This window comes from Athene cunicularia (genome assembly GCF_003259725.1).
Source record: "Athene cunicularia isolate RWA chromosome 3 unlocalized genomic scaffold, athCun1 chr3_part1, whole genome shotgun sequence".
Lineage (NCBI taxonomy): Eukaryota > Metazoa > Chordata > Aves > Strigiformes > Strigidae > Athene > Athene cunicularia.
In genome coordinates, this window is record NW_020799097.1 from 99,554,611 (window position 1) to 99,577,950 (window position 23,340).

At 35.4% G+C, this 23,340-nt stretch overlaps 1 protein-coding gene across 9 annotated transcripts in view; it reads left to right on the plus strand.

The window, feature by feature from the left end:
- The window catches only part of SYT14 (synaptotagmin 14), an 89,900-nt gene that overhangs the window by 57,934 nt on the left and 8,626 nt on the right, over positions 1-23,340 (plus strand). For 5 of the 9 annotated variants that reach the window (XM_026844256.1, XM_026844258.1, XM_026844261.1 and 2 more), the window contains 3 exons: positions 8,489-8,678; positions 11,799-11,855; positions 12,983-22,247. In XM_026844256.1, coding sequence (XP_026700057.1) covers positions 8,489-8,678; positions 11,799-11,855; positions 12,983-13,296 — 561 coding nt within the window. In that variant the 3' untranslated portion in view covers positions 13,297-22,247. Of the gene's footprint in view, positions 1-8,488; positions 8,679-11,798; positions 11,856-12,982; positions 22,248-23,340 lie in introns of those variants that run through there. The other 4 variants (XM_026844257.1, XM_026844259.1, XM_026844263.1 and 1 more) reach the window with 2 other exon arrangements.

The window sequence follows — 23,340 nt, forward strand, 5'->3', positions numbered from 1 at the left end:
CATTCTTCATTTTAGACTTGAGGATCTCCAGGTAATCACTTCTTTGTATATTCAAGCAGCCTGTATTTGGTATCAGATGAGCATTTCTGTTCATAGGGTGCCTTTAGCAAGGGATTCTTTTAGCCTCAGGGTGTTAGCCTCTTGTCAGGTGTGGCCTTCACATTGTCTGACCTTGAGCTGAATCTTTCACAGCTCCTGTCTTTCTGTTGGGCTTAATCAGCTGTCCTCTGGGCCCAGGAGAATCCTATTTATTTCTACCTCTTGCCCTTCTTCGTGGTGTGTATGGTAGCTCTGAGAACTGAAAGAGATCCCTTCCAGCTGCAAACACCTGGTAATCCTTTGATCATGAGATTAAACATAACCTGAACAAATCAGAAGGGTGAACTAATCACTGACAGATTAAATTAGAACTGAGTGAACTGTTAATTGCAAATAGTTTAACTGACAAACTCTATAGAAACATACCTTTAATGCTAATGGATTTGTTCATTGTGAAAAAGTAATTGCATGAGTGTCTATGCAGTCCAATTCTAGTCCATAGATTGACTACTCATAAATTATATTTACTGTTTGGTCACCAAATCTTTTTTCCCAGTTTGAAAAAGTGTAATCGAGAGAAAAGAGAAAAATTAAATTATTTGCCATTGATCTCCCCAATGAGCATAGAGAGTAACTCCATCTGGACAGAGCATTGTAATTTAAAGTCTGTGGTCTTGGAAGCTGTCCCACAGTAACATCTCCATGGTCTTACAAGTCTGACAAGGTGTAAAAAGAGGGGGAGGTATGAGTGAGTCTGGGTAGGAGCTGTTAGCATAGCTTCATCAGGAGTTCAGGTAAAATGTCTGTATTTTATGATGGATGTTCTTAGCTAAATTGCTAGCGCAAACATCTGACAGCTTTTAGTGCTTGAGTATTTCTTGATGCTATATGTCTTATTTCAGAAAACAGAATTCAATAATAAAAGGCATCTTGCCTCTTTTTCTCCTTTTGCCCATGGCAGTATAAAAAGCTGGCAGACTTTTGCAATGTAAAAACAGCACTTTTGTAAATGCTGTAAATTCCATTGTCCATTCATTTCCAATTGCCTCCATTGCTGGTCAGGTTTGCTGTGCAAATTTCAAGGCCATTAAATCTATGTAACAACAGGGTGACCTTTCATAATCTGGCAAGAAAGCCAAAGCTGTAATTTAAATGCAGACAGAAGTTAGAGAAAACTTATATTTCCCTTTCTATAGAGAATTAATGTTTTGCTCTGCAGAGCTGATAATTTCAAAAACTTTTAGACAGAAAGTACTAACAGCAAATATTTTTGAAATATGAAAAACAGAAGTCTCGCTGTGAACTTGTTCAAAATATTTCAGAAAAGTGGGAAGTTGTTTTGCCATTGTTAAGAATGTATACATTTTATTTTTGCCATTTTAATTTTATGACTAAATTATGTTATCCTGAAGTTTGAAAACAAACATTATTTTAATAATACTGTATTCTTATTAGAAAATCCACAAAGGTTTTAATTTTTATTAAAATTAATTAATTTTAAATGACTTCAGAATTGAGATTTCTGTAGTATAATCATGTATTTAAGGAGGTTTTATAGCTCTGTATGTTATAGTAGCTATAAGTTAAAACTGCATATAGAATTTTTAAGGTTTTAGTCCCTTGATTGTAGTGAATGAAAGAATTATTTTTCATGTGATCTTCATTTTCCAGTGTTTCATCTGTGAGAAAACAATGTGCTTTGTAAAATTCTACATCCAGAAGTTTTTTTCTCTTAAAAACAAAAAACAAAGTAGAGTAGAAGCTTCTGATAAGAAATGTGAATTTTATTACTTCAGATAATCTCATTTTCAACTACATTAATAACAGTTTAATAATCAGAACAATTCCATATTTTATGTGAATACCATCAATGTTGAATGTATTATTTGCTAAAGATTTTTAAATTGGAATTTGTGAATAGGAAATCCTGATAACTTTTAAAGCATGACATTCTACACAAAATAAATATGGTGGTTTTTTCCTAAAATCAAGTTGCATAATGGAAATAATATTAGAATATTTACTTTCATGCTTGTGATTTAAGTTGATTTAGATATTAATACATTAATAATGTATAATTAATACATTAATAATAAATTAATAAATGTGAAGTACCTGAATAAAAATGCACATTATACTTAATTGGAACATGCTTCAAGGAAGATATTAAGCAAAAAAGCCCAAATTATTACCTGTCATAAGTAATGATGTTTTCCTAAACTTGAATCTTTGTAAGATGTGTAAAAGTATATGTTTGTGTTTGCAGGTTCAGGATATTCATTTAAAGCAAAATACTGATAACTGTATGTTCTGTTAATTTTACTATACAGGACAGATAGTTACAATAAGAATTGGAATTTCTTCCCTAACCTGTTGTCAAAATAGCTTTGTATGATTTCAAAAGTATTGGTTTTCTTTAAAAACAAACAAACAAAACCCCAAAAAGCAACCAAACAAAAATCCCCCATGAACATCCAGATTGACACCATTTAAAATCAGGTATTTTTTTTAAATTGCCCAAGCCTCTAAATGAGAATGGCATACAGTTCGGAAAGAAATCTTTCAACAACAAAGATTACCTTCTTTGGCACTTGCTTCTTCATTCTTATTTTGCAACATCTTTGCTAAATTTTATTAATAATAATCTTATTATTTCAAACATTTAGTATTGTTTTGAGCATTATGTAACACTTGAGTTCTGCATTTAGAAACAAAAAAATGATACTTCCTGCAGGTATTAGCATACAGAAACAGTATCAGTTGTTTAGTTTAAGGAACTGTTTTGTTATCAGTATTATACTTTTAAGGACTTAATTTTTTTTCAAGTATATAGATCCTCAGAGTTCTCCAATGAATTAAGAGAAACAGAAGAGAAAGTGATGAGGAACTGAGTCAAACATCTCCACAATAGCATCAAAGCATCCAGTATAGTACATAAGTGGGATTTAGATGCCAGAATTCAAAATTATAAACCTCTGTTCTTGACATTCCTGATTATTTTACGTCCCTCTATTTTCAGGGCTGAGTTCATCAGGTGGTTTAAGTTCTCTTCCCAGGAATGATCTTGATTTTTTAAATAAAAAATATTTTAGATTTGAAACATGTTTTTATGAAGTATCTAGTGCTTAAACCCTTAATAAGGAGCTTAAGCCATTAATGAGGAGTGTGGAGCCTATAGGTTCAATTTTCTCCCCCTCTCTGGCTCTCAGGGAAGTAGAGGATGGGCTCCAGGCAAAGAGCAGGTCTGGAGCCTGTTTGGTGCCTGTGTGCTCTTATCACTTCAGTGAGCTTTTGTCTCAAAGTGAAACAATAGCTTCAGGGTTCAGCACTGGGCTGGTGATTAAGAGAGATGAATACTTTTATCTAAATGTTGGAGACCTCGATTCAGTTCCCTCTTTTGCCTACTAGGATTCAAATTTCCTTCCCTAACCTCTCAGTTGTACTGAGATAGAAGTAAAAGAAAATAACGTGCAAAAAAGTTCTTTAAGAGATTAGTGGTATAACATTAACATTTAAAATTTGAGAGAGACATTTTGACAAGTAACATGCTGTGAATCAGATTTTTGTTGCTGAAGGATTGTCAGCAAGGCTTCATCTTTCTTGTGTATATTTTGAAAAGCCAAGAGAATCAGATGTTCTTGTTTCGTAAGCCTACAGACACATGATTTTAACCTGTGGATTGAGGAAAATGAACTTTTATACTGCCCTCAGAGCATGGCCACATTATTCCCTCTCAGTCCGGTTGGCTTAAGAGCAGAATCTATAAGCAGTACTTCAGGGTATAGAAAAATAACAGTAGGAGATGAATATGTAAGTAATAAATATCTTGTTTCCATGGAATTCTGTTGAAGGAAGACAATTAAATACATTTTACATGTATCATCGTTGTTGCGACTAGAGAACTCTCTATGTTATAAGAGAGCAGAGAAAAAGATTATTGAAAATATTTCTTAGGGCTTCACGACTGATTTGCATTGTTTATGTTCACTTCCATTGGTACTAGGGAAAAAAGAGTGTTCTTTTTTTGTTTGCCGACTTTTGTACAATAGCAACATGTGAAACATAAATACTGCTTAATGGGAATGTTTTTATTAAAAAAGTGTTGTTTCTTCCCTAGATAAAATATTCAAAGAACGCATCAAGGACAATAGTTTGGAGAATTAGTAATTAAGTTTTTGTAGAATGTAGCACATACTACTTACATTATCCAGTGAAAAGCAGTGATTCTCTTTAAGTGCTGATCAAAAATCCACCTAACTTTGCAATAAAGTACTATGCTGTGGTATATATAAGAAAGGCTTAGGTCCTTTGCACAGAGCTCACTGTTATAAAATCAAAAAGGTGAAAATTAGTGATATACTGTAGTAAGACAAGCCTTTGAACCAAGTATTTGGAATAAACTTTACCTTTTTTTTTTTTTTTTTTTTTTTTGTTTACTGTTAATAATCTATTTTTGTTATGGATAAATTAACAATAATAGTTTAGAGATTTAGCATTAATATCCTTGAGACAACCTCAAGAGACAGCTCCTCACACTGTGGCTAGATCATCAATACCTTAACAGTTCATCTAAGCTCTTAAAAATAATTTAAGATTCTACAACAGTTCTTATTAGGCTATTCTGGTGCATCACTGACCTTGAAAGGCTTTTCCTATTATAGAACCTTAGTTCTTTTTTTCCGTGCTTATTAAAATCCGCACAGTGTTTATGGACAGAATGGGAAGAGTTATAAAAATAAACTTAGGTAGACATATTATTTCAAACAAATAGTAACTTTTGGTCTAAATATTACATTCCCCACAGTGAAGCTGCAGAATCAAAGTGACCTACAGATAGATTCAATGCAGATCTGTGTGGAGATGAAAAGCATCTGGTAGCACTGTGATGTCATGAGATGAAAGCTTCATTGTAGCTAAGTTTATATTCACGTTGTACCAATTAGCAATTTCAGTGTTAATATTTTAAATTTGGCACGTGATCATGAAGCTTGTGTTTTGAGCAGGTAAAAATGTAATTTCTTATCTTGCTTTTTTCTTGATGAGTTTGTTAGCACTCTTCTTGAATCTTGATTATGTAAACAAAATCCCTCTAAACAGAGACTTGAAAAACTGTTATTTCCAATTCTAGTGCAGTTTACAGATTTAACACGTAATCAGGTTGCTTATCAACAGATATCATTATCACAGAACACCTTTAAAACAATGAATGTATTTCCACAGTGTGAACAGTAAACTCTTTGCTGGAGAAAATACTTTTGAGGAACCATCTAATTGTACTCAATATCCCCGATTTTAACTTTGTCCTGCAATTAAGTCTTTCTACCGTTGTTGATCTGATCCCTGCTGATTTCAGCTCTCTCGTTACCTTCCCTGATTCCTGTTTCTTCTTCTCTTCCTCATAGGATCTGTTTTCTCTCAAAAGAAAACTGTCAAAATGCAACCTCACCTTCCCCTTTTTCTTATGTCTTTTACCTACTTACCAAATTCTCTTGTATTCTCCCTTATCATAGACACAGAAATTATACTTTGGTTTATGTAGTTCAACATTGTTTTTACCCAGTAACATCAGTCTGTTTTCTAATCTGCCTCACATCTCACTGTTTCGTTTTTCTTCTTAGTGTCTCACTTCATTTTATATTAGAATTTTCCAGTTCATAACTGAAAAGCATTTTTAAAAATATGTTTGGGTCAGCATGAAACAAAATGTGTTGGAGTCTTTTTTTTATATGAAATGGAAAACAAAATATTGTTTAGATTGTTTATTCAGTGAATTTGGTTGCTGTATTTGATGTCTTTAAACTTCTATCACCAGAGCGTTTTGTAGGAAGGAGATTCATAAGGTGGTTATACACTAATTATTAAACAACATCCTTTTGTTTATTTCAAACCTACCACCTGTCCCAAAACAAAAGGCAAAATAATTTGTCTTAGAAAAATATTGTAACAAAACATTTAAATTAGACCCTCTGTCCAGATTTTCATCAAGGCTACATCTACCAGTTCTTTCTGTGCAACAGTTCTAAGGTACAGCCACTTGGTTGCATTTCCATCCACTTACAAATCTGAAGCATGACGGAGGTGGTCTCATCCCACCATTCAGCTAGTGAGATCCTTTTCTCTGGCCGTCAAACACAGTCTTGTCCTTCTCACATCCATCAGATTCTGCTGTAAAGGAATGATATTTCTAGCCCATCCTTAGGTAACTGTAGTATCACACTTGCTTTATTTTTCAGTTGTTTTCCGCATTTATTATATCACACAGAAGCTACTTCTCTCCCCTTTCAAAGTACTTCAGGACTCATTCCCACTCAGTCATCACTCATTCACTATTTACTATTTTTAGCATTCTAAACATTATTCTGATACCCATTGTAATCAGTTTAACTGTTATAAACTGATTTACACCAAGTCGCTATTAGAAGATCAGTAAACTGCACAAATATTCCCAATTAGGAAAAGGTGCCATCGTCACCTTCTCTCAGTACAGATGTCAAAGCCCTCTGAGGGTTTGGGGGCGAGTCTTACCTATCTGCTTGCTTTGTATGTCTCTTTTGTGGATTTGCAGCATGATCAGAATGAAACTTGAGACCTAAGCTTTGAACAGTGTCCAGTTAACTGTCATTAAATTTCTGGCCCAACAAAATAGTAAGGTGAATAAGCACCATAGGTATAAAGTGTTACAATTTCGAAAGACTGGAAAGCTCACGTCATAGCTGCAGTTGTGAGACAGGCTGAAGCTTTCAAGTGTGCAGTATACTTTGACTGTTGAATCAAGTTATCTTTATTTTAAACTTCCCATTTTGTATTCTACTGTTGAAGTTAGGAATTGAAAGTTTCCCATTTTGTAAGTGCCAAAAATCAGAGAATGAATGTATGCTCGTAATTCATTTTCAGCAATTTGCAGCCCATTTGAAATTTATTCTTAGAATTGTATAAAGAACTTCTGGAGAAATAACCAAAGATTTAAAATTCAGAGTTTTCAGCTTGGAGGATGAAGTCAGGGAATTTTGTTGAGGTCCTTCTTTAGTAGTAAGATTATATTTGCTAACAAAAGTGAATGTTTATTAATGATGAAGTGGATTGCTGCTTGAAACATCTGCCAAACTTCTTGGAAGTGTTCTATAGAGAAGAACTAGCTAAAATGTCAGTATGAGGGATATTATTGTGGGTTCATCATTTCTTCTAGTAGTTATCATGCCCTCTCTAATGTGAGATTCGGTAATGCATTTGGTCTTTATGTGTCAGATTAATTTACTTGCTTTTAAAGTTAACTTTTATCTTGATGAGGATTTGTGCTATTTAGGTTTTAGAACTGATCTTCCACTCGTGTCAGCTGTTGCTGGAAATGATAGAGACATTTGGAATCTGGAAGAATCAGCTTCACAAAATCATGATAACTCCTTGAAAAAGTGCTGCCAGATTCCCAAATGAGTCAAGCCATATTTGAAAAATCTGTGGATCTAATTTTTTTTTTTTCTGTATTATCAGTACATCCCTTTATGATTCTTTCAGAAGTTCCTTCTCGGCTACCAAGCAAATTGCTGTGACATTGGCTAGATTCCATCTAGTTTCTTGTTTTCAGTGCTGCAACTCTATGTGCCGGTTTGTGAAAGCAAGAAATGAAAGTAGGAACTATGTTATGATTAGCATGGCAGAGTAAAGAAAGCATCGGGTTTTTTTCTTTTTTTAAGGCCAATAATGAGGGATTAAAATGATGAAAATTAATACTAGAATTTCCTGTCAAAGAGGTGATGTGGTGAGAATGCATAAGAGATCTGAATTTTTTGGAAGCTTTCAGGTGGAAGTTAAAGCATCACTTGGTGAGCTTTAGGATGCCGTTCTTCCTTTGCCACCCAAGATAAAGGGTCTATTTTCTAGTATCTCTGTATCCCTAGATCAGTTATATTCCTTGTAAGCTAATTTATTCTAGACAGTGCATTTTTCTATTTGCATGTGATCTGTTATTTTGCTACTCATAAATTCTCAGTCTAGAGAACAACCTTTGCAAAGGACGAATAAGAATTTCCTGCATTTTATTATCTTCAGAATTCTACTAGTGTTTTCCATTTTTTTAGAAGTAAAAGATCCAAGGTTTAATGTTCTCTGGGATGTTGACAATTTACGTTACAGGTCTTATGTTAGCAATTGAAGTAAACAGGGACCATAAGGGCTGCTCTTCATCTTTTGTTATTATTTCTCCTGAATTAGGAAGCAACAGAAACACAAAATTAAGAATTATTTTAATTCCAAATTGCTTTAGTCTTTGTTACCTCTAACATGTGTCAACTTAGTATATATTAAGGATGTACATTTCTTATTGGATGATTGAATGGAACTTCTGTTATTGTCAGTAAAGTTGCTTTCCTAATTTTCTATGTGTTATTCTGAAAATTGACTTCCCAGTAACATCATTCCATAAAATATGTAGAAATTTTTATCTGTTTTATAGGGTTGTGACTCTCAAATGAGCATGTCAGAAGTGTCTTGCAGTGAAAGTACCTCCTCCTGTCAGTCTCTGGTACATGGCTCAGCTCCAGAAATCCTCATTGGCCTCCTTTATAATGCTACAACTGGAAGATTATCAGCAGAAGTGATAAAAGGCAGCCACTTCAAAAACTTGGCAGCGAACAGACCACCCAGTGAGTGAAAATCTTTTTTCATCCTAATGCTTCTGTACTGGTGGGGCTCTCGGTAGCAAGGACTTCAATCCTATCATTTAGTTTTATCCAATCAAAATGAAATAAGAGCAATCATCAACTAATCTGTTTCATGTTTTACATTTTTAGTCAGTTGGGAAATAGCAAAAATCTAAAATTCAAAATATTAATTGTAAGTTGACAAGACTGTTTTAATTTTTCATGATGACTGACTAATAAATTACCTTTATCATAATGATTAATTGCTAAATTACTAATGCCTCACATCACAGGCCAAGAATACGAAGTTAGTGTTTAAAGAGAAAGTACATGCCAGCTAATATTAATATAAACACTCTGAACAGTTATTGCTCTTCCTAGAGAGGTTGATACTGCAGTCTTTAATTGCTTATGTGTCTGTGTATATGTGGTATTAATATATTATATGTAACTTGGGAATGACAGTGAAGACAATGGAGAAACAAATTGAGACCTTTGACATATTCACTGTGCAGAAGGAATGTTCACCATCAGAAAAGACTTGAACTGTGTATTCAAGCATTTGGTCAAAAATACATTTATCTGAAATATCTGTGAACTTTGTATACTTCTACACTGGAGCCAGATGGAATGTCATGCACACAGAATGTTTTTACTGTCTCTAATACTTTGATATATAATAGCTTGAGCAAGTTCAGTAATTAACTTTTTTTAAATTATTTTTTATTGGTTTTTAGACGATGAGTCTGATTTATGTAAGTTGTAGCCAGACGTATCTACCTGCTCCTCTTGATTTTGTCTGCAGGCTCAGGTTTTAGTCCCTCTTTCTGTTTCTTAATCCCCAGATTTGTATGCTGCTAGCAGATTATCTGGCACTATTCGATTACGTAGCAGGCTGCCAACATTTTATAAGTGGTTTGCACATCTCACTTTGTCTTCAGCGTTCAGGAAGTAAGCCAAACAAATTGAGGCTGATGCTCTTCTCTTTCTTTCTTGACCCATGTTTTATTTTATTCATTAATTACATTTGGCTCATCCTTACTCTGCTTTGCTTTCTCTGTACTTTTCACACTGATGGAGCCAGACTTTCTTAACATAGTCAGAGAAGGAAGGTGAAAGAAGAATCTCTAATACTTCTTATATGATTAGGTAGCTGCCCCAGAGTCACCTATTTGGAGACAAAGCGTAGAAATAGTGGGGAAGGCCCAAGGACACTGGGGTGGGGGAAGAAATGAACAGGAGAGGAGACCTGGAGAGAAGGGACCATGTGTTCCCTGAAAGCGAAAACGGTAGGTGGCTTATGCTTATCCTTCTGGAATCTCTAGAGAAAGCCAAGTTTTTTTAATATTTGGAATATGCAAGTTAAACGGGGATTCAGTACTTGTTTTGGAGACAGATCTGCTCATTCCCTGGTATGTTAATTCCCAAAATGTTCTCTGTGGGCCCATGCTGTCTAGCTAACTGTTGTGTGTGTCACTGGGGTCAAAAATCTGTTTCAGATCGCAAGAAAGAGGTATAGAACATGGCATATAGCCCTGTGATACCATGTTCTGTCTGACCTTTTTTGGAGGGAAGATCTTGTGTGTTACCTTTTGTCATTCCCTGTGAAGGACAGGGGGAAGTTTTGATATTCATAATAATAATATTCCAGTTCTGGTTAGGTGAATGCGGGTTTGGAGTTCTGTTGTTTCTAGAATGCTGGAAACTATCGCACTTTTTAGGTCCAATAAGACCATGCACAGAATATTGTGGAATCCAAATTTCTCCTGTGGGCTGTTTTGTGCTGTCCCCCTTCCCCCCAGCAGTGGTAGCACCTTCTTTTGAACTCCTGGACTCAGGTCCATGCCACTGCCATTTCCTAACTCCCTGTCAAGTACATCGGGGACACATACCAGCCTCTCTGTGTGCCATCATTTTTACCAAATGCAAACTAAGGCCTCTAGGGATGATGATGAAATGCTCTGATCACATTTGATTTTGGGGCCATCAGTGGTCCGGAGTCCTGAGAAGTACTGCAAAGTACATGCGCAGGTCAGTTTTCATTCAGGTCTTGAGAAACTATGATGGAAATGGAAGCAATTATTCTTTCCCACATGTGATCCTTTCTGTACTCTAGGGGTTGTGAACCTATGCAATTTTTGTGAAATGCTTTTGCAGCAAATATGACCCAGTCCTACATTTCTGCTTCTTCACAGTACGTGCTCCTCTGTCACATATTTATATGTTACGTAGTAGCTCATCTAGCAAGAGTACAGGCAAATAGGCCAAATCCTGCAGGCAATAATAGCTCATGTTAGAACGTGTCTTCGTTTCCCTGTGTGACAGTTAATATTTTGTCTGAGGAAAAGGTGCTTCTTAATATTCTTTAAATTTTTTTTTTGTTGAAATAGGGTATGAGCTTTTTGCACATTAAATGCATGTATGTGTATGCATGCACACGCACATTAAATCCATAAATACATGGATTTTAACAAGTGAGATCTTTACATTTTAATTAGAGAGATGTAGTTGAATTTCAGATGTAAGCATCCCTCAGCTATTTTTAGAGATTAGATCAATCATTCTCGTGCCCAAGTCCATCACTACTCAAGAACTAAAGTATTACAATCAAATATCTGTAACTATAAAAGCTAAGGCAAAGCCAGCTTAGTTTTCAGTTCAGTGATTTTTCATTTTACTGCTTTTAATATATGAAGTATTATTACTGTGTGCAATTTTTCTTAATATGCTGGAGTTTGCATGAAAAAGCATAAGGTTTGGTAAAAAGGCTACAGTGATGATTTTTTTTCCCCAGTCTTTTATAACCTAATCGTTTGCATGATTCTTTCTATGTTGAGTGTGTTTTAAAACCCAGTAGCTATTAGTGCTAAGATAACACATTATGTAAGTGGTGTAATTTTTGTTAAAGATTACACAAAAACTGCACAAAATTTTCATTTCATTAAATTTTTACCCAACAATCCTTCTGTTCAATCCTTTTTCTGATCTATGCTGCCAAGGTTTTGTGTTCTTCCACTCCAGTGAATAGTGTTTCCTCTTAAACTTTAACCTTTGATCCTCTCTCACCCAACTATTGACATCTGGTCATTATTTCTTTTACTGCTTTCCACCCCCTGTTGTCAGACGGACTGTTCTGTTGTCTAAAACACTTGATAGGTGGACAGGTTTATATAATCCGAGGTGAGTTCCTGTAGAAACTAACTGGATGTTGTCTTTTTCATGCAAAAGAAAACTTGCCAGCAGTAAAGCTATCCATGGCTGCCTACCATATTGGTTTATAAAAGTATATGCTTATTATTTGTGGTACTCTCTAATGCAAAAGTTGCATTTATCTCTGATTATGGATGTTGGAATTTCAGCATACCTGCGAAGTGAAAATATTAATTGTATTTCTTTTTAGATAAACTCCAATCTTTTAATAATATTATTCATTAACATGAATATAGCAGGAATAAAGAATGAAACACTAGATTGTTAGATTGTTTTATACAGTTTTATATTTCTTAAAATCAGTTAAATTAATGCCCATCCTTCTGCAGGAGCATAGTTTGGTGCTTCTGGTCAAATGAAAACAGAACTTCAAGAATAAGGGTTTACACCCAAATACTAACACCCAGTGTGTGCTAACCACATTTACTTGCACCAGCTTCTTAAATGTACTTCCTAAGAGCACTGTACAAACTATGTTTTAAGCAACCATCTTGAAGTAAGTTTTTTCATAATTCTCTTTAAAGGTGTATTAAATGTATTCCTTCATGAATCTAGGAATTAGGAGGGGTTTTGTGTTGTGTAAACTTCCACCTTTGAGTGCATTTTGCTCTATTTTGGTCTTAAAAGTAAATAAAACTGAAAAGCCTAAAGTGAGAACCACATCCATGCAGAGATTATTCATAAGCATTTCATTCTGGCTGTTTTGGTATCATCATACCTTTTTTTTTCTCTTCATTAGTTGCCTTCATTCCACTTTGTTTATTCTTATTCTCTGAAAATTCAGTGGTATGCTTTACAGTGTTGTGGCTGTTGAAGCTTGCTAAGTGTTAATGCAATTAAATTTTGTTTTGAGCAAATAAGGGGGGACAATGGGAAGAGGATTATGAGGTATACCTTTAACCCATTTACATAGTACTGAAGCTAGTTAATTTGTAGTGTGTTTGTAATATTTTGCTTACTTGTCATCTTTCCATGTGTCCAAACTATGTGTTCAGTCAGCCTGGTATACACCATATCCTTGTTCCTTCTAAATATCTCATTCTCTAAAACTTTTGTTCTAAGATATCTGACATTCCAAAATATGATTTATTTTATAGATACATATGTTAAGTTAACACTGCTGAACTCGATGGGGCAAGAAATGTCCAAATGCAAAACTTCAATCCGCCGAGGACAGCCAAATCCAGTATACAAAGAAACCTTCGTTTTCCAAGTGGCATTGTTTCAGCTTTCAGATGTGACGCTCATACTGTCTGTATATAATAAGCGCAGCATGAAACGAAAAGAGATGATAGGGTGGATTTCCTTAGGTCTCAACAGCTCAGGAGAAGATGAACTCAATCACTGGACTGAAATGAAAGAATCTAAAGGACAGCAAGTATGTAGATGGCATACTTTACTAGAATCATAGTGGACAATATAAAGTGCAGTTGTGGTTTTAAGGGAGTTTGGTCTCTTAGGATGATGATCATCCCCCGTCACAATCAACAGATTTGTTGTAGAAGTAAAAAACAAAAAATGAGGTCAACATTCCATCGTGAAGAAATGCACAACATGCAAAATGGTGGGATTTAATATATAATCTTCGCTTAGTGTCAGACACTTCCTTGGTGTCAGAGAAGCCTTGCTGTACACAGATACATTAGCAGTTCCTCCCCCATCCACCTGATGCTGTATTTGTTTGGGTTTGTTTTGTGGTTTTCAATTCAAACATTTTATGTAAGGTTCTCCAAATGAATGTAAACTCCTCCTTGTGTATTTTTTGTGTTGCTCTAATATTGTAGCTTCTGACCTGCCTGCATTCAGATTAAAGGTCAATAATTTGCACTCTGAGAAAAAGTTAATGATCTGTAGAACAAAAGAAAAAAAAATCACTGGTGGAGAACACTTAGTGATATAGCATATATTAATATACTGTTGTTTTACACTGAGTTTCTTTTCAGGAGTTTAGTGCAAGTAAGTTTGCATTTTTTGATATGTGGTTGGTTTGAAAAATATTAGCATTTGGGCATCAGGTGAACTTTGACATCAAACTAATGTTTCTTCAATCTGTGACAGGAACGAGCTCTATATATGGCATAAATTGGGGTTTTTCCTCTTGCCCATACTTCTGCCTAATCCAAAGAGACCAGATCATTAGTTGGTCCCTTCCAAATCTCCTTAGACAGGTTGTACTGTAAAACTATGTAACTTTCTGTTGAAAGCACTTCCTGTATTCATGTATTCCAATGTAGGAAGCTCATAGAGCACGACTTTACTAAAATATATTTTCATTAAACAAATCAATATGGTTTTCTTTAAAATGTCAGCAGCTGGAAGTTAGGTTGAAAGACTGAAGGAAGCAGCAACAGTTGAACTGCTCTGAACGAATGTGAAACGCTATGGCTTTTGTTGAAATAGATATCAGTTTTAGTCTCTTTGGAGCTGTTCTAGGGACTACCATATGCTCTTTGTTGGAAGTAGGGAGCAGACCAGGACTTTTTACCTTTCTTCTTGGAGAAGAGAACATCAGTAAGATGTTTTTCTAGTGATTTGCCAGCAATTGAGTGAATGTTCACACCCAATATAGAAGTTTGCTTTGCTTATGTTCAGGTTGGGAAATAGCAGCTTTCTAACACCACAATTGAGAAGCCACAGTATCACCAAAAAGTTTGCCATCAGATAAACACTCATGGCTTCCACCAAAATTAGGCAAATATCAGTGCTTCTGAGATTCCTGTTTGTCCCAAATACTTTAACTGGAATCACACTAATTTACTTATTGCTGAATCTAATTCATATTACTGAAATTGTGGATTATTGAGTAAATATTTTTAAAAAGCTTCCCAATTAAAATATTCTATTTGCCTGTAATTGTAAGTTTCATTTACTTTTATTTGTTGCTGTATGGAAAGCAAGTGATTTTTTTATATATGGTGTCTTACTAATATGGGTCCTCACTGACTGATGGGTAAAATAATGAAGTTTTAGATTTTGTTGAGAGAATTAGTAGTGGCCTAGAGTGTCCTCATTAGGACCAATGTTTTTCTCTTGAATTTCTTTATAATACCTTTGAACCATCCTGGCTTTAGCATATACAGACAGTCAAGTACAGTGAGATTGGAGACAGTGAGTATGCTATGAAAAAGAAATTTCATATGGTTCTCAAATTCTCACATTACTTAATGAAATTGTTAAGTCCTTTTTAAAGGATGTATGTTGTAACTCCATTTCTTGGTTTATTTGGTGCCTTTTGAGGGGTTTATTTGCAGAGATAGGCTTTCAGGTTTTGTTGATTTAAAGATTTAAAACATTATTACAGGCTTTGGGTTTTTTCCTGGTATTGTGCTGCTGCTTCGTTTACAGAAACTTTATTTACTAAATACAAATAATGCAGAAACTTTCTTTAAACAGGAATGGTCTTGCAGTAATACAATACAAGTTGTCTCTCTCAGTCCTTTTTGTTGCTCAGTTTGTGAAATGTAATGTTGAGTGTAGAATTTAATAAAAAAAAATGAACATTAACTTTATATGCATAAGGAAAATTCTCAGATTTTCCCTATTCTTTCAGCTTTCCATACAATAGAAACACTGACTCAGAAGCTGTTCAAAAGCAATTTTTCAGTGGATGTGAAGTGTTTTCACTCATTCTGTTTGTGGATATTTGGATGCTCTTTTCTAAAGCTGAAAGTTGTCTCTTGATAGTTGTCTCTTTGTACAGGTTTTGCTTTGTAAAATAATGCACAGTATTTAACAGTAAGAACTGAACAAAATAATTCCAGTGAAGACTATAGTTAACATCATCACTAAACAAATGAAGAAGTCATATTTGGAAGGTGCATCAAATCACCTCTTACAGAACCAAACTAAACTAAACTAGGTTGCAGTGCTTCAATTTTACATCTAACCATTCAGATTTCTAAGGCACTGAAATCTTAGTTTAAACACAGCAGAGATTTACAGTAGTCTGTGTTGGGCACATTTGGGAAGAGGAATCTCTTTCTAGATCATGTTCCCAAGGTATCTGGGTCTGGTCTGTGCTTCACAGAAAGAGATTTGGCTTGGGTTTATACCGTACAAAGACTGGGAACTGAATGTATAAAGAAGGGAAATGAATGTTAAATTCTGAGGCAGTAGAGTATGGATTTGCCATTCAAAACCAGTAATACCAGTAATTGGATTTGCCCTGGGATTTTTGAGTTAGTTATAGTATCAATAGCTTTCATGTTATTTTTTCTCCCTAGATCCCGTTCTTATGATTTGTTTGTAATTCTGTTTTCTTAATGCTTTATGCAAACCTATACTTTTGTATTTGAAATCTGCTTTTAGATACTGGGGTTTTTTTAATCCTGCATAAGGGCTTATACATACAGTATGGTTTTGGTCATTCAGTTATGTCTTAGGCATGGGAAAGAATTTCTAAAGAACAAGGTATCAGAAACAAATCAGAGGCATTGGTGTTTTCCTCAGAGACGTCTTTTTTTTTTTTTCATAGCTTTTTGTTGTTCACCTTTGTTCAGAAGTACAGTAAGTGCTTGGAAGAGTTTATCAAACTAATTACTTTGCTGTGTGCCAATATACCATGTAGAGATAAAGTTCTTGAATTGAATCTGTTTCTTGTCAGTGTAGCCTTAAATAATTATAGAACAATGACATTCTTACAGATTCTATACTTGAAAATATTGCATCCTTGATCAATTTTATTTAATGTTTAGAACATTTCACATGGGTCTTCTTAAGGTATTACGAATATAAAAAATTGGTTAGTTCCTTTCTGTAGTAAGGGCAAGATTGTGGAAGGGCAGTCTAGGCAGGCACAAAATTGTTGCGCAGAAGGATGAGAGGTTGTACAGTGTCTGCAAGACATCATTGTCTTCCACACACATGGAGGCAAAGAGTCAGCAGAGCCATGCTTCTGTTCCCCAATCAGCCAGGTAGCACAGGCAAGGAGGATAGTACTGATAAGATTCAAAGCTTGGTCCCCAAGGCACTGCCTCATGCTCAGGACTTAAGACATCCATGCTGTAACCACACTGTGAGGTCTGACTGCAGAGACAGAAGTTAGGCAAGGTGTAAGTGCTGCTACTGGAGAAATACGACATAATTTCTAAATCCAGTTAAAGTTCTCTAACTTAATAATTAGATGTTGAAATATGGTGAGCCCTTGGAATGACTGTGTGTCTTCTTACTGGAGCTGAACATTTATCAGTTAAGACAGTACTTGAGCTGAAAACAGATTTTATGGCATACACTGTACGAAATACTTTCACCTGTAAATTTTTGCAACCATTCCTGATGGCAGATGCAGTGCCAGCATCAGTATCTTCCCATTTTTCACACCTTTGGAGCAACTTTTTTTGTTGTCTAAAATTTGTGTTTGTGTTACTGGTTTGTTCTCTTTTATCCCTAATGACTTGCTCCTGCAAACTCCCCAGCACCCTGAGAAGCTGTCTGTGGCAGTCACCTTGACCTCAGAAGTCAAGGGCACTCTGCACCACTTACAATAAGGTATTGGTGCAAAATTCCTGAGACCTGCCCAACTCCCTAAGATTTCTGAAATGTTTTAATATAGTGAAGCAGAAGAAAATATTTTTCCTTGAAGTAGATGTTTTAATGTAGGAATTTTATACAGATTGCTCTTACACATGCAAGTTTTAACAAAAAGTCTGCAGTAAAATCAGAGAATGAGGTTTTAGTGGAAAAATTTTGGCCTGGCTGTTCCACCTTGAAGCTGACAGCAGAATTCCCTTTCATTTAACTGGAAGTTGTACTGAGCCATTTACTTATTCGTCACACTTTTCTGGAGGAAAAAAAGCTGTCCTGTTTAAGGCAGTCTTTGAAATTATGGCTTGTCACCTGTAAGGCAGACTGACTTCCTCCTGTAGCTGAATTCTCAGTAACAGCTAAACATCCATTTAATTCTCACACTGATGTGCATACTTGCCTGACATTAATGTTAATGAGAGGAGCCCATGGGCATCAACAGGGGAGGAGACCTGACCCTGAAGGTGTGAAGTGCAATAGGATCAGTGGGTTAGAGCAGTGGCGCAGCATGGCGCCTGCAATACAATCCCACAAATGGGATTTCGATTATGAATGGAGGTAAAAAAACCAAATATCCGTATGCTGTCACAAACTTGTTATTTAATCATTATCTCTTATTTTTGTTTCTTCTTTTTCCTCAGCTTCTGAAATATTTTCAAAACTTAATATTAAAAATGTTGAAGCAATCCCCAAACATCTTGATCCTTTTAACTGGAACATTCAGCAAAGTTTATTGTTAGAACGAGCCATCAAGAATGTTCTGTATTTTTGGTCTATTTAACTCAACTGCCAGATTTTGTAGTGCATCACAGCTGGATTTCAGACTACTTTGTTCCGATGGTAGTTTTTGAGGGGAAAGTCACAGGAGCATTTGCTTGTCAGTGAATCAATGCCTGATGAAGAGTTGTCATCTGGGAGTGAGAGCATTAAAATTAGAGATGGCTTCATACAGTGGCAGCAACAGTGACTCAAACTCACTCTTGAAGCCGTGTGGCCCTCGGAGGGCCTTACTCAGAGAAAGCGTGACGTGAATTGTGGGAGTTCATACATTCAAAGCAGCACCAGCCTGTGTGGCCATTCCATGGCTTCTAACCTAGTGTATTTTACAGATGGAAGCAGGGTAGGTGCTGTTTATTTGCCTAGGGTGAGTACCAACAGGCCTACATAGTTTAGCCTTAAGAACTTATCACTGACTTTGCTTAAGTTCAAGCAGGGTTTCTTCCTTTCTGCAGACTATGCAGAGATCTTGTGCACCCAGTGTATCTGCTTATATTATGCCTGTGACTATGGCACAGTTATATTAATGCTAGCAAGCATAGTTCACACGTAACATGGTGTGACTGAATAAATGGGTCTGATACGTGCTGGATCAGGTTTTGCTGTGCCGGCTTATGCTGTTGTAATACAGAAATAAGATCCTTATGCAGAGGAATGTGCCAGGAGTCAGGAAAGTGGGTAGTATTGCTCCTGTAGGAATGAAGACCGGGAAACAGCTATGCCCAGGAAATGGGCAAGGCTCACCTAATAGCAGGGAGAATTAATTCACTTCCTTGGAAGCATCTACTGGTTGAGCTGGCATAAAGCCTTCAAAAGCTGCCTGTCTCTAAGGACCCTGCTCAGGAGAGTAGAAGCAGTAATAATATACCACTGAAGGAATACCTCATGGACATTCAGGGATGTAATTAACGTCATCCTTGTTTTCTCATATATCAAGACAGGAGTCTTGCCATCAAGTTAATTTTTTTTTGTTGTTGTGGACATTTCCCCTGTGGACATTCACTGCATGCTAAGGGTCTAAAGTGGATTGCTTTCTAACTTTTGGTTCATCTCCAAAGCATGGGTTTGAATGAGTTCACAGAATTAACTGGAAGCATTATCATAGCTTTGAGATGTAATCTCTAGGCCATAGTGCAAGCAAGGAGCAGGGCTTTGAACAAGCTTTGATAGTAAATTTTTCAAATGGCTTATGATGATGTTTTAAGAAATTTCTAAGCAGTTGAATGTATTAGGGAATATTTACAAAAAAGGAGATAGAGCAATGATCTTTTTTTACTATACAGCTAGTTTGCTGTCCTTTCCAGTAAACCACAAGGTTCATTAGTGCTCAGTACTGTTTCATTTACAATAACTGTTTTTAATGTGATTTTCATGAAAAAGTGTAATTAGTGAAACCTTTTATTGAATTTTTCCCTTTCTTTGCTTTTTTTAAGGAGATATTTCTCCTTATATAGTATATATATACTTTCTTACAGAGCTTTCTTACCTATTTTTATATAAGATGATTTAACAATTTAAAATTAAATGCTCTATGAGCAAGCTATATCACTGTTACGCAATCTAAAGTGCTAATATAACGACTAAGGGCCTGAACCTACTGCCTTTTACTCAGGTCCTGGTTTAACCACATGTCTTTCATGCTGTGTAGTACCTTTCCCTATAAGCAGTTCCCTCCCTTTCTCCAGGAGGACTCAGAGAAAGGCACTATTAACATGAATAACAGTGGTAAAACTGAGCCTCCTCTCCATTCTTAGCAGGACATCTGTCATCAGTAAAGGCTGCTGGCTCTGTCCCAAAAGTATAGTTACAGATTATAGTTCCCTTGATCTTCAGTAATTTTGAACTTGCTTTCTAGTGACTATAAGCTAATAATTGATCATAGTGAATAGAAATATTGAATTGTGCTGTTATCAGCAAGATTTTTAAAATGTGTTTCACATTTTAATTCATTCTTTTATTGGGGTATAAGGAATTGGTTTTGTGAAGCATTATATTGCATAGAGACAGCACACATTCACGGTATTTTTAAAAAGTATGAAATATACAGTATGTAGCATTTTCTTTCATACTTTTATACTGCCTGTATGCCACCGATATACTCGGTGCCTTCTTTCTTTTGTATAAAACTAATACATAGGAAAACTAAAGTTATGGTGTATAAGCAATGTCACTGCAACTGAAGAGATGTCTTAACCTGATTATTCCTAGTACAGGAGGTTTCAAACGGCAGTTCAGTTCAACACAATGTATTTCTTTGAATTTGAAGCTTTCCCCTTTCCTTCCTTGCCCCCCTTTCCAAGAAACCTCCTCATATGACTGTTTATTCTTAATTGATTCCTGTGTCTGATGTAAGTCACATGGTGTTAACCAAAGAACCAAGTCTGTTTCTAATTCTTTGGACAAATGATGTTTGGACTTGCTGTTACTTAAAGACAGAAATGATAAAATGGATCTTTTTGAACAAATATAAAATAGGCTTCTGTAAATGTGACTCATAGCTGAAAATTCAAGATACCTCTTTTTTTTTGACTGATTGTGCATTGTTGTATCAGTAGCAAAGTGTTTGAGTTTTATTTCTTTGTGCATTTTAATCAAAGTCCCATCACAAGCAAAAATATAAGTCGGCCAGTGCTGTCAAAATAGCTTGTTTTTCTCATTTTATACCTATATCTGAAGTGTGCAACTTTGAGAACAGATTCAGTTTTTCTGTGTCTGAAGTCCTGATACTATATAATAACTGTCTATTGTGTGCTGGACTTAAAGAAACAGACTCATGCTGCATTGTATGTACATTTCCTACCAGTATCCCTTTGTTGTGTAATTTATGTAATATAACAGTTTTCAACTACTGTTTCAACTTGAAATTCCTTAAATTTCAGTGCATGTATAGCCTTAAACATTTAAGACACCAAGCACAGTTTTAATGGGAATAGGTTATATTTGCAAGTCCTGTTTGGCACAGAAGTCAGAGAACTATTTTTATATATCAAAGGCTGTAGAAAATGGGTCTATTGCAGTCATGTTATCAACCATGCTCCTAATGATATGCAATTTTTAAGAAAGCATTTTTGCTGAAGTTTTTAGGGTGAAATATCAGTGCTCATTTCCTTTCTTGAATTTGCTTATTTTGTTTTCATACTTTCATTTCTGTACAGAACCTTGGAGCCCCTAATTAATGTCCATGACTGAATTCACCCCTATTTTCAGAATTCCTTGATCTGCTTTTCTTCTCTGCTACATTCTTAAGTTGAATAAGCAGTAATTAAAATTCTTGGGGGGAAAAAAAAAAAAATATTTTGTCAGTAACATAATTAGAGCAAATGACTGTTTGCAACTGTTTATGCAGATTATTAAAGTTTTAGGACTTTGTTTGAAACTGTCATAATCTAGATGAAGGCATATGCTTCATGGCATTTCAGTCCACAGCAGGTGAAAACAGGAGTCCTGGTGATGAACGTGCAGATCCTGCATATTGGGTGTCAGATTTTAAATCCCCAGAGGGATTTGTAATTAAGTGTCACATTGTATCTACAGTATCTCCAGTTGTGTGTCACCAGATACTTGTGGTTTTGCTTTGTTTTCATTATTATTACCTAGCAAAAAAACTACTTTTATCATTTTGTGCTACGGTATATTAATCTTGAGGGTTTCCGGTACGCAAGGTTGGTTTAATGTTGTCAGTTCTCTTTTTGTAAAAAAAGCTGGACTTTCAGCACATGCATGTCATTACTATTCTGATTTTGGGGAGAGGCAGAATGCCACCAGCTGGTTTAAGTTATACTTACCTGTACAGCACAGGTAACTTTAATGCCATGTTAGTTTGATTAAAACATGCTATAGTATATTTTCAAATCATGGATCTGTCACAACATTAAAATAGTCATTTTGCATATCTGAAGCTTTGCAGCTGTGGATTTGTGTTTTGTTCTGTTTGTATTGATTATTCTGTGAAATGTATTGTCAGTTTGAGAACTGGAATGGGTATCCTTTGGTTATTTCAAAGTATTTTCTGTATGTGGAATCAGCTTTTTGCATGTGAACTTCATTGCTGGAAAGTATTTGGAGAAGAAAAAAAAAAAAAAGGAAAAATCACTTTTAAAACTGGTTGGTGTCACTTTCCTTTGGAATTCATTAGATTGTAAAAAAATGTAATAGGCTTAACTGTTCAGAAGATAGTAACACTTGGTGAACCATTTGAACTGCTGTCTGCATTAAAGAGAAGAAAAACTTTTTTTTATTTTGGCCAGCTAACTAATCCTAGCCCTTACACACTTTTTGGCTCCACTTCCAAATGTCCTGTTTCCCCAGTTCCTTTTCTGTTCCTCACAGTCTTTGTTGATATCATGAATCTTATAGTTAGAGAGTTTTAAATTAACCAGTGTGATAACGTTCTGACAAATATGATGTGTATACTGGCAAATAAAGACACACTCAGGTGATCATTCTGATTGACTTTATACAGTTTTCTTCTGGGGTCGACTGCAATTCCCTCTGCTTCTTTGTCCCACATATATTTCTCAGTAAAGATCTCATCTAACGTATTTATGCTTCACTTCCACTTTCTACGGAATAAGTAGGCTGAAATAATTGAGGTTTGATTTAAACATGAAAGAAAACTTTCCGTAAGTAACAATCAAATTTACTGTGGTCCAGCTTAGGTCTTCTATAATATCCTCTCATGACTTTTGTGGTATGTATTAGAAAAAACTTTCTGGGCTGTCATGGCAGCTCTGCTTTAGGATGTGCCTGAATATATGTATGTTTTAATACATATTAGCGTGCATGAAAAAAAGAATTGTTACAACAATTAAAGCATCTTTTCCTATCCTAAATGTAGGAAGACTGAATATAAAAAGCTTCTATCATTTCTTCCCTTTTCTGCAGATGAAAGGAGCATAGCCCAGTGACTTTTACCAGCTGAAAGTGGAGAGGGGCGCATTTCTTTGCTATATGATCCTGATGATCTGGACTCATCATCTGTGCAAATTCTAGGACTTCTGCAAATATGATAACGTGTTACTTGCTGCTGTTAAGGCTGGCATTTTCAAAAGGCTATACGCTTAAAAATAACACATCATTCCATATGGAGACTGGTATATATTTAGTACTTGAGAAACTTCAAGAGGAGCACTTACGTTGTGTCCATATTCTTTAG